The sequence below is a fragment of the Saccostrea cucullata genome, unplaced genomic scaffold (assembly GCF_032062105.1).
Source record: "Saccostrea cucullata isolate Sc308-1 unplaced genomic scaffold, CSIRO_AGI_Scuc_v1 ctg3327, whole genome shotgun sequence".
Lineage (NCBI taxonomy): Eukaryota > Metazoa > Mollusca > Bivalvia > Ostreida > Ostreidae > Saccostrea > Saccostrea cuccullata.
This window is the reverse complement of record NW_026925977.1, coordinates 1-13,185: the sequence shown is the minus strand read 5'-3', so window position 1 is coordinate 13,185 and position 13,185 is coordinate 1. Positions and strand designations below refer to the sequence as shown.

Sequence of the window (13,185 nt, the reverse complement as noted above, 5' to 3'; positions counted from 1 at the left end):
TCCACAGAAGTTTGTAAATTCTATGCATAAAAGCGCAAAGAAAAAGGTTAAAAATAAATAATTTCTTTTTTTCTGTTCAATTACTCTTCAGTGTGCATTATCCTACATGTTTAATAATCATATATTATATATATTATATTTTTATATAAAATGTATTTTTCACGGGCGTCGTCTCAGCTAGAAGTCCAATTTAATTAAAAATTTTGTACATGTCCGAGAACAAATTTTTTTTCACTGAGTTACTAGGCTATGCTTAGAATTGTTTATATTGAATGTGTCTTGTAAAATTGGATGAATATTTTAGATTTACACAATATTTTCTACGGAGTTGTTTATTTTATGATATTTTTTTAAAAATTATATTTATCTATGCAGTCAAACCAAAGTAAAAATATTTTATTAAAAAAGTGAAAATTAAGATTAAAAACTATTTATTGAGGAAAATTACTGTTCAACTCCTTACTTCAATTAGGCACTATAACGGAAAATTTCGTTGGGGTATTTTTTTGTTTTGTATCTTTTAGTTTGGGAGGGGGGTTAATTTGAATATTGAAAGAATCACATACTCGCCTTCAATATGGAGTTAAAATATGTGACTATGTTGGCCAATTCTAAAATGTTTTCACATTAATAAAACCTTTTTTTAAAGGTGCCGCCTTGCTCCCCCCCCCCCCCCCCCGGCCTTTTGCTTGCGATTTATAGGCTCTTAAAAATGATGCTACTCGTGTATATAAAATAACTTATTTTCTTATTTCTATAAAATTAGATTTTATAAAAGATGAAAATATAGGAAAAAAGGCTTTTTATAGGTGACAGGTTTAAAAAAAAATTTGAAAAAGCCGAGAAAGTTCACAAAAAAAATATTTTTGCATTAAGGTAGGTGCAAGTATAATTTCGCCAATTTATTTAACTATTTAATTCATGAGAAAATAAATTACTTGGAAATAAGATATTTAATAAAGATAAACTGTCTGCTCTCAGGTGTTGCATATGTAACCGAGCAGTTAATTGCAAATGATGACTCAGATGTTGGTATCCATTTTATTTAATGAAGAATTAGAATAAAGACATTGACCTATAACAAATACAAAGAATACACTAGAAAAAATACATAGTTTCATAAACATTGACAATAAGTTACCGTTTATGCAGTATACACATAGAAGATAGAAAAATGTACTGTAGCAAAATAAACTTTGAACCTACAGACAAAATATAAGACTTAATTGAGACAACTTTAACTGCAAAAATACAATAAAGTATAAAGTTTGCAATTAAAATATTATGTATTACCCAAATCTTTAATATTAAAGTAACAAATAATTAAATATGAAAGTTACATACCACAAGATGCATTGGATATCAGCCGGATATAATTTTTTTTTGAAAAACGTAATACTGCCCAATTTTGTTTAGTTTGAACAGTTACTTATACTCAAGGTTAATTAAAACTATTGGATAATACATGTACAAATACTTGTTGTTTTTTTTAAATACCGAGTACAGGTATCAAGAAATCAAACAGATGTTATACATGATTGTAATCTTCATGTACGTACACGACATTGAATATACATTTGAATCTATGGATAAAATAATTTTAAAACAGTTGACTGATTAATCAGAAATAAAAGACAAGTATTTTTTTTCTGATAAATTAAACGAGGAACCAAATTTAGGAATATTTCTATTTTTACGGTTAAAACCGAACCCGATTGAAATAAAACTGATCCCGATTAAAAATTATGCAAAATGTGTAAAATTATGAAACTGAAGAAAACTGCCACTTATAAGACATGTAAAAAAATAAATTAAGTAATTTTTTGGCCATATTACAACAAAAGAGCAAAATTTAGCATTACAGTTATAGTATTTCCTTCTTTATATAATTCCGGTCGGGATCGGTATGATTTGGAAAAATTGTAAAACATAGGTAAATTCGACTCCTTTTATTTCTCGCAATAAACCGGTGCCCACTGATTTTTTAGAGTGACTCAAAAGTTAGTACTTTGTATTCATAATAACATGAGAAAACTAATATGTCAGTGTAATGTATTGGATTTTATAACGTAATGAAAATTGGATAATGAATTCAAAAAGTTACCTGCTAAACTCAATTTTGGACCACAAAATTTTTTCTAAAGAAATATAAATTGGAGTCTTATTCATTGTTAAAGTTAAAATAAGAGTCTGTGGTATAAATAATATTGATAGACATCCTTGTTTTGCGTATCTGGTAAATATAAAACAAAATAAAAACCTAGTATTTTTTTTTCCCCCATGTTGACCTTTTTGCACTTAAAATTGAGCACTTACCAAAAATAGGACTAGTTGAGCACTAAAAATTTTTTTGATGTTGTCATGTGTAAACACTTGCTTGAATAACTCTATATGCAAAAAATAATAAAAATCCATGACACGCGATGTGCCACCCATTGCCTGATTTTCAGTTGACTGCCTCTTAATTAAAAAAAAAATTAAAAGATATTGAAAATTTAAACTCTTTATTACAAGTATAAACTTTATCTAAAATTTGTATTAAACCCAGTTATTTGACAAATTGTCATAACTCAAAGAAAACCGTTTTTGTTTTTCTTCCGAATAGAGGTCTACAAAAAATGGTCTTTTCATGAAATTTACAAAAATACCAGTAAACCGCGGTCTACAACATTTTGAAGATAACACTTTATATTTTCCACACTATGTTATTTACATGTACATATACTATTAGATAATAGAAATTATAAGTTTGATGTTTTTGTTTACTCTAACAATAGCTTCGGAAACTTATTATTGCTGTATATATGATTTTCTTGTATTAACCCAGGTTACTTTAAAATACTATAGTGATTGATATACTCAAGTTATATAAATCAAGATCATGAAGTTCAACTTAATTCTTTCGTATTCTTTGAGCATGTAAACTAAAAATTACAATGACACGAAAAAAGAAATATCAACACTGCATTCGCTTTTTTCTTCATGAAAATACAAAGATTTCGATTTTTATGTTTGCAATTCATTGAAATAAGTATAGCATCATTAAAATGATTAGATAAATCGAAGTGCTGTAAAGCTTTTTGATTATACGGAACATGTTTGAGCTATAATAAGCAGCATGTACACTAGGTAGAGTGACAGTCAGACATCTCAGTCCTAGGATTTTTATTTTTTTCCCAACATCGAGACAGAGTTTATTAATCATGTGATCTATTTTGTATGTTGTTTTTGAAATAAAGCCGTTATCTCATCAGTACTAAATTAACGCAAGAGAAATAATTCATTCTCGCATGAACTTCTATAATTTTTGACTGTCATTGAAAGAAATTGGTTTGACTGTCATTGAAAGAAATTGAGTCCAATTCAATATTTAAGCTCTACTGTTGCATACATTTTTTTCAAATCCCCTTTACTACACTTATGTGTATTTTCTTAGTAATTAGTAGTAATTCTTAGTAATTTCTAAGTAAACTAATATAAGTACCTTTCAGATGTATGGCAAGAATCGTTATAAAAGCTGTAACGGCTAATGTCAGCAGCACTCCAAGTACTATTGAAACAATCCTTTGTGTTTGTCCATTAGCTTTAAAGTTCACCTCACCTAATTTTACATAAAAGTATGAAGAATATGCATTGGTAAATTATTACCAGTAATAAATTAGAGTTTAACATGTCACATTAATGTATAATGGTGAAGCTTTCTCAAAACTATCTTTTAATATCGCCCAATAGTTGAGCTTTCTTACCTTTTTTCAAACCTTCATTTTCAGGACTAACAGAGGACATTGTTTCAGATATGTTGTTTCCTCTTTAAGCCTCCACTTCATCCTTTTTATTTTATATGAACTACACGGAGTATGAAACATGTAATTATATCAGGCTTGTTTCAACGTACTTTTGTACTTCAAAGACGTATTTCCTTGGAGAAGCATAATGGACCCTTTAAAAATGATGTTCAATTATATTTAATAAACCTTATCATTGGTATTTAAAATATAGTTTCAAATTACATTTCATTGGAATGCAAGCTATGCTCCCCCGTGGTTTAAAAGTATCGTGAGTTTCAAATTGAATGTTATTGCATGAAATTATTTTTGAGTGTTATCATCATCTTAATTCATAAATTTTCTGATCACAATACGGTGTTTTTAGTATTTGAAAAAGAGTTTTATTTCAAAGAAGAAAAGGGATTTTAATCTGAAATTCCCTTTCAAAGGGGGAGTTTCGATAAGGCTGTTTTGCGGCCCCTCGAGAAATGTTATGAAATTGAGATATGTTGTAAATAAATGTCTTAGCTTCCTAAAAATATGAAAATAATTTATAGTACACATTATCTGGTCACGTGATGAATAAAAGTTTAAGTATACCCCCTTCCCTTCATTTTAGGAGTAGGCATACTTAAAAGGGGATAGGGCAGTTTTTTCAACGTCAAATCATAAATAAAATGTGATAAATGTGAATAAAAACATCAAATAACCAATTTCATTATTAATTTTTACAGAAAATACATAAAATCTATTTTATGTAAATGTTTTTTAAGTTGCAAGATTTTTCTCGGATTTTAATTGTAAATTTTTCTTTAAAAGAGGGAGAATTTAACTAATAAAACACACATATATATATATATATATATATATATATATATATATATATATATATATATATATATATATATATATATATATATATATATATATATATATATATATATATATATATATATATATATATATATATATAGTACAGACAGAAACGTTTACAAGAGGAATTTACTGACAGTTTTAATTTGAACATAATAATCAATTTATAACAGTTTTCGCGTACGTAGGGAAGCAAATAGATAAAAAAGACATGAGATAGATCAACTTTGAGTGTAATTTACAGGTGTTTAGAACTGTTTGCAATACATTTTCATCAACTTAAGTTATAGCGCAAAATTTATTGTGAAATTATATACAGTAATATTATCAAATTTAATTTAAAACCATGCTTTGAAAGAAAAATGGATTTCAGTACGATTAAAAAAAATGCAAGTACATATTTATATTATTTTAAAAGTATATTCAAAAGAATTGCATTGCAATGCTCGTTGTATTTTTAAAATATATAAATAATATTCAACAAAGTCAACATATTTTAGCAAGATAGCAATTAATAGTCCCTTACCGGTGAAACCAGAGGAACTACAGGTATAGTTTCCATATCGTCTGTCTAGCTGTCCGTCCCTCTGTCTGTCAGTCTGTCCCATTTGGTTTTCCGCACTTTTCTCTATAATCGCTTTCTTTCAAACTTTTATTTGATAAACTTATTTTGAGTATTAAATGTATCTTGCTGAATTAGAGATCGAGTTTGAATTCCGCTTCATTCAAAACTAGGTGAGTGTCCCTCATGTACCTCAGTTCTAAAAACCGAGTTATAAATGCCACCCTCTTATATTTTCCCATAGGCCTAATGATAACGCACTTGCGGGTACATCTAAGTTTGTGTCGGCTATGGTGTGAATTTATTTCATATTAACTTTTGAAATATTAATAACAAAAATTTAGATATTTATCGTTTATTCTACACTTATTTTGAAAAAATAAATTGAAATTCAATTTTATGAAAACAAGTGGGCCGAGAAACAGCCTTATCGAAACTCCCCCTTTCTTTCTAATCGTGTATGTTATGAAAAATACTTTGGTAAAATACAATAATCAAAGTTTCAAAATTTTCACTATAGTGTCAAAGTAAATACTGTAGTAAATGTATGCCTTCCAAGTACTAACGATTTTTTTTCCGAACTCAAAATCATAAGCAAATTACTATCTCAAAGCTTTGATGACAAAAAGCAGACGCCGGATTTGAACGGTCTTCAGGGTATGTTCACGATAGCACTTGATGACACCTCTAATATTTTGGAGGTATTGTTTGCTTTGCTCCAATGTTGCATTGTTTAAAGGAGTTTTGCACTTGAATACTATTTGTTATCAATTTATTTCATACTTGACCATAGTATGTTGCTTCATAGAATAAAAAGATAATTTCACAAAGAGAAACTGAACTGTACTCTCTGTCTACGACTTATTAGGGATTATCCTCATACGAAGCTTTATGCTCTAAACTATATTTATCATATTCTTGTGTGCTGTCTACATCATTGACGAAATCAACATATGATAATCACTTGTATTCATCCAAAGTTTAAATAGAAATTACTAATGAAATTTTAAATTTTAGATACCAGTTCCTTTAAAAGCAAACTTAAGTAGTATTTACACCAGACATTGAGTGATTTCATTAAGATAAGAAAAATCGTAATAATTTTGCCATTTGTTTGTTTGTTTTTTTTGGAATAGATAGTTATTAGTAGTTAAATTTAGTTTTTAAAGTTTAATTAATGTTTGGCACGGAGTTAGCACAAAACGATCTTAATGAAGAACATGTTTGGACATCCTAATCTTAAGAACATTAGACATTTGATATTTTCGGTTTTGCTTTCAACAAAAAATGCAAGTAAACAAAGTTTGTAAGTTTATTTAACACTTTTAGCACAAAGAAAACATATTATGAAATTTATTTTCACCTGTTAACCTTTACTGAATGTGATTTGTCTATATTTGTTTGTTTTTTTGAAATATTACTGATATTTTCCAAGCAATTTTCATTTTCTAGTTCTTTGGAGAAAAAATTCTAAGAACCATCCACTTTTCTAATCTTGTGACATGATATTTATTCTTTTCAAAGAAAAAAAATTGTTTGTATTATCTGTCCTTAGGGTGTAAAATTCCATTTTATTAGCAAAATTAATTATAAAAATTCAGGTAAGACACTGAAAACATGTAATAACTGAGAGGAAGTTACAGGTTCCATTCATACATTATGCTATATTCGATATCAAATGTTGTTTCACTATAATTATTATAATTCATTTCAATTTGCCAACATTTATGAATTAAAGTACTGAACCAGAATGTTTTTTTAATTCATGAGTTCTTAAATTAATCAAAAACATTTCGAATACTTTCATTTCATGTACGTCTTGAGCCACAGTTCAACTTGAAATAATGCAAAACATTTTCAATCACACCAAAAGGCAATATTGGTTTTTTACACTTTAAATTTCAAATATAATAACTGATAATTTATATGTTTTTTTTTATAATAAAAAAAATATTATACCGGTCACTCAAAGCAAAGATGAGAATCCGTTTTATTTTATTTACTGTGCATTGTAAATATTTGTTGTAACCGATATTTTGTTCAGCGCCCAGCAGCCAGGGACTTCCAGAAGACCTTAAGAACTGACGTTTCATATCAATTTAGGCGGTGGCATGATAAAGTTAGAAACCCTCAGTCTTGTTTGTCTTAATTTGAAACCCTCTACCAATATACTGTAAAATCAAATATTTCCTAGGGATCCAATTTTCATGTTTTTTTTTTTTTTAGTTCTTTGGGAATTAATTTTGTGGATGAAGAATTGCTGAGTAGTTCTGAATGTAACATTTTACATTTGTCATTGGAAATGAATTCATTGGTCTCTTCATACCTTAAACACACGAAAGTATTCCCTCAGTTTTGTAAAAGAAGCAATGTTAAAATTTAATGCAAATTCTATTGCCATGGAAACAACATGGGTACTGAATTTTAATTTTGGGAAAAGATTAAGAAACAATTGGAAGCTCAAGGATACTTATTTTTGATATGTACTGGTAAATCTTTTATGTCAAGATAGCGAAAAGAGAACAATTTTAGTAAATCTAAATACATTGTAGATGTTTATTGTAGATATGATTTATTTCCATCATGGTAAACTTTTTAATCATCTCTAACTTTATCAGATAATGTTTACATGTAAAGAAGAAAAGCATTATCATATAATATATTTACTTAATCATTAGTTAAGAAAAACAGTAGTATCTTAAAATAGTATAAAAAATAAATGAAATTATATATCTTAAACCATGTTTACACAATGGAGCAATCTTTAACATCTGAGTACATTTATGATTGTGCACTTCTTTGAACATCATTGTCTTGGTATTTTATAAACCTAATCTACGATATGTAATATCTATACAAAATTCTCAGATAGGACTAAAATATATTTTTAGCTCACCTGAGCCGAAGATCTCAAGTGAGCTTTTCTGATCAAAATTTGTCCGTTGTCTGTCGTTGTCGTAGTCGTTGTCGTCGTTAAATTTTCACATTTTCTTCTTCTTCTCAAGAACCACTGGGCCAATTTCAACCAAACTTGCTGCGAAGTATCCTTTGATGAAGTGCATCAAGTTTGTTCAAATGAAGGGCCAAGCCCTCTTCCAAGGGGAAATAGTTATGAATTAGTGAAAATTTAATGACATCTTTTAAAAATCTTCTTCTCAAGAACTACTTGGCCAGGAAACATGAAACTCATAAGACAGCATCCTCAGGTAGTGTTAATTCACCTTTGTTCAAAATCATGACCCTCAGGGTTAGAGTGGGGCCACAATGGGGGATCAAAGTTTTACATAGAAATACATAGGATAAATCTATAAAAAAAATTCTCAAGAACTGCAAAGCCAATATTGGTTATTATATGGAAGCCCCCTCATGTAGTGACTGATTTTGCATTATAAGATGCAGAATCAATTTTGTTTAGTTTGTGTACGTCAGGAATAAAATCAACAGAGAGGTGAGATTGTTTTTTTTTTTTTTCGATCGGGCGTGGTGAACTAATATCTGAAAAAGAGGCTCAGCTATTTTTGATGTGGAGTCGTGGATACTGGAAGAAAGTTTAGATACTCGGATCTTAAACCAAATTATTGATCATTGCTGATTGTTGGTTTCATTTTGTAAGGTTTGAAAAGTGTAGAATTTATCTGAATAATTACAACCTTTAGTATATTTATTTATACAGCATTATTGCAGAGTGTTTTGGCGCAGCGATATGCTGCTCAGTTTATAAAGTCTCTCGGAAAAAAAAGTCACATGGAGAAAAACAAGTCACTGCTTTAATTTACTAGTGTTAACAGATGATTAAAAAACTAATTTTTTATTTAATATACTTAATGGAAGTAAACGTTATAGAATTAGTTTTCCGATCCCATGTCTTTTATTACAAAATGTTCTGTGCGAAACGGTAAAACCTGTGACATTTTGATAATTGACACTTCTTTCACCAGTAATTTTACTGGACAGAGCTTCTATACCAAAACTTGGGAAAATCTGAATTGCAAATCTTCTAATCTTGTTTATTGAATAGAATGTAATCTGTGTTGACTTGTTTTTTGTCGACTTCAAATACATGTAAATCATGGTGGTCAGCAGCTTTTATACAAACAATTTAATTCACCTGATCATTCTATTTTATCAATGAAAGTTAGAATTCTCGAAAAGATTTATCACCACACAAATAGTCCGTCGTTGATTACACCATTCCGTGACAACGAGAAGAGTTTCGGATAAGAAAACTAGGGACAGCCTTTCCCTATGGATGTAATGACAATGTCGACAGTGTTGGAAATATTTCCAGCCCGCAGTGTAACAATGTAAATGTGATGGGACTTTTTAACCATACTCAGAGACGTAAGCGTAGTCATGGGCATCGTTTATACAATAAACATACAATTCACGACGTATCTTTTGATTCATTACTACCTTATGTAAATCAACAGTTAGGTCTACATCATATTCGAACACAACTTTACTTTGTCCCTTTGAAACTTTTAAATAGTCTTCTTGAAAAGGCCAAGGAACATCCAATTTTAGATACCTCAGCACCTGTATATAGGCTCGGATCTGTGATTATGGATATTGCATATGATAGGCTTTTTAAACCCGCGCGTTTCACGGATGAAAATGCAGCTAAAACGATCCGTCTTTTCCTTAAACTTCAATATGCCAATAAAGGAATTGACGCGGTTAATATAAGTAATATTCTTAATCACAAAAGGGTCCAGTTTTGTATTCCACCATATTTCAAGTTAAAGACAACACCTTGTATTCCTGCAAATACACATCGACCATTGCTTCCAAACTTTTCAATTACAAATACACTTTACATAACCTGGATACCGACTATCCGAAAAATAATCCCCCTTCGTGTTCATGTTTTTCTTCGCCCTATCACTATGTTCCTGCTGGACACGTTATTACAGGTGAAGTAAATATAGTTCGTAATGAAGACCTTAGATTACTTATTTTAAAAGGTCCTAAATATAGGGAACCCCGATCCTTCAACTGGCGTCGGAATTTCATAAATATTATGGATTCTGTTGAAAATTACGCCAGAAGATGGGCCAGAGATGAAAAAGACGTTGACACCTTGTCGGAATGGATTAAATGTATCAGATCCATGTTAAAGTCAAGTATTAACAGATTGATTGGCAAAATGAAAACCATCTATCCTTCTGTGTTCAATAAACCAGAAGTGACAAAAGAATTAGATAGATTACACGATCAGAACGTACTGGTTCCTGCCGACAAAGCAGGTAACAACATTGGCTTTGTTTGTAAGGCTCATTATATAAATTGCATTCTACAAGAACTTGGATTTAATTCTGCAAGTGATAATCCTACTTATACTCATACTTCCCTTTCTAAGGGAGAAATTCTTCAAAATCACCTGTCAGTTTTGAATACTTTTAATATTCCACAGAGCCAAAATGTATTTGAACTACCCTATATATGTTGGATTCCGAAACTTCATAAGAATCCTAACAAACAAAGATACATTGCATGTTCCAGTAAATGTTCAACCAAGCCTCTTTCGTTACTCCTCACTAAGATACTGACAGTGGTGAAGGGAAAACTTCAAGAGTACTGTGCAACTATATATTCAAGAAGTGGTGTGAATCAGATGTGAATACTTAAAAATTCTAAAGAACTTTTGGACAATTTGAAATCACAAGACTTTACAAAAATCAACAGCTTAAAAACTTACGACTTTTCAACTTTATACACCACAATTCCCCACGACAAATTAAAATCAAGGCTTTTTGATATCATTGACAGCTTCTTCTTCAATAAAAATGGAACTGGTAAATTTACTTACCTCGTCATTGGTCATTTGCAAAATTATTTTGTGAAAACAGATTCTGATTGCACACATAAGTACTCTGAAGTTGACATCGAGAAGATGCTTGAGATTCTGATAGACATTATCTATGTGGTTTTTGGAAACCAGGTATTCCAACAATCAATTGGAATTCTCATGGGTACAAATTGCGCTGCGTTATTAGCAGACTTATTTTTATATTCATATGAAGCAGAATTTATGCAAAATCTTATGCGTGAAAAGAAGAAAACACTTGCTGTTGCCTCCAACTCAATATTTAGATATATCGACGACGTATTGTCAATTAATAATGATAATTTCCATTCCTACGTCGATACGATATATGCGGGTGAGCTTGAGATAAGAGATACCACAGAGTCCGACACTTCTGCTTCATATTTGGATATTTTACTTGAAAAAGACACTAATGGTAATCTAACAACCAAGCTATATGATAAACGTGATAACTTTTCTATCGTCAACTTTCCTTACTTATGCAGCAATATACCTTCATCACCTGAATACAGAGTATATATATCTCAGTTGATTCGATACGCAAGAGCATGCTCTTCGTATGAACAATTTCTTAGTCGAGGTAAATTATTGACGAGCAAGTTGATGAAACAAGAATATCAGCAGTCTCGTTTAAAGTAATCATTTAATAGGTTCTATGGTCGATACAATGAACTTGTCAACAAATACAATCTATCATTGAGTCAGATGCTGACTTACGTTTTTCATACCAATTGTTAGTCCATTATTTAAACATTGAATTGACGACGGATTTTTTTTCCGTTATTTCCTGATCATGACAAGGAGCACACGGCGGGTGGGACCGGTCGGCAGGGGATGCTCACTCCTCCATGGCACCTGATCCCACCTCCGATGTTTCGGAGGTCCGTGTTTGCTCTGCTCTGATTTGTATATTGTTTATGGACTTTGAGATTGAATACTGTTTGTTCTCTCCATATCCTTCTTTGTGTTCAACATTGGTGCAACTTCTTTATCTATTTCCACCAGTCGTTTCAGAACCGGTATGTTGAACAACAAATTGTTAATAAAAGTTTGCAGAAGGAAACGTTTACATATATCATACATATATGCAAGTGATTTTGTGTCGATTGTGGAGAGGAATATCACTTCAGGTTCCTGGCAATTGGCTAAATTGAAGTATATTAAAATATAATTTAAAAAAAAAGATACCAGTAGAATTAAAAGATATATAGATATACATGTTGTCATTGTTTTTATGTGTTTTATATAAATCAGGAGTCTAAATCAACTGAAAAAAATGAAAATGAACAAAATTGTCTTTCAAATTAATTATAATACTTATAAACTACCTATGTCGAAAATTATTTATTTCAAAAATATTTATTAGGTGGTAGTGAGAATTTCTTATGTTTCTTTTTTTTCTTAAGATTCAAATCAAAATTTGGTGTTCATTCAGTGCCTTAATATTGTTTCCAATATTGTTAACCTTGAAAAGGTGATCATTCTAACCCGTGTTTAAGTATTAATAAAATGGTTTTCTTAGCATTGACAAGTTCCTTTTGTGTAATTTTGCTGAACCAAATCGGACCTATTTTCTCTGTTGAACTTATCTTATACAGTCTTCACGAAAACTTCTCAAACTTACTTTCTTGTCAGACCAGTGAACTTTCAAAAGGAAATATAAACAAGTTGATTTTGTTATAATTCTTCTTTTTTCATATAGCCAGGGATAAAGTACTTGAGGTGTAATTTTGTATAGATAGTGTGCAAATAATGCCTCTTTCAGAAAAGAATATCTTTAAAACCCTGGAAGATGTACAAAAACTTAATACATAATTCAAGTGAACATGGAAGGCTTAATAAAAATTTACTTTAATATTTTTGTGCAAACGAAGTATTGAAAAGATACAAGGTGTTTAAAATCGAGAATTTGTCAAGATTCTTCAAATGAGTTATCTCCCTTTACAATTTTACATAGGTGGCGCTAGTAAAAAAAATGGCAGCCTTTATGGTTAGCTGTACGCTGCAAAGTTATTTTGATGCCTCCTGTGATATTTATTGCAAAAATATGTGTGAAATGACATAAATTGGTTGAAAGGATTCTACAAGAACAGATTAGGCATAGTTTTCGGGCAAAAGTATAGCTATGTGTCGTGTTGGTTACTGGGTTTTAGTTT

General features: G+C 30.2%; 1 protein-coding gene across 1 annotated transcript in view; it reads right to left on the bottom strand.

Moving 5' to 3' along the window:
* Positions 1-3,786, bottom strand: part of LOC134270263 (coadhesin-like) — a 34,253-nt gene extending 30,467 nt beyond the window's left edge. Inside the window, exons 1-2 of the mRNA XM_062752461.1 lie at positions 3,747-3,786; positions 3,485-3,601 (exon numbers count right to left, since the gene is read on the bottom strand). Of these exons, the coding sequence (XP_062608445.1) occupies positions 3,485-3,601; positions 3,747-3,786 (157 nt within the window). The remainder of the gene's footprint in view (positions 1-3,484; positions 3,602-3,746) is intronic.
* Between the last annotated feature and the right edge of the window lie 9,399 nt (positions 3,787-13,185).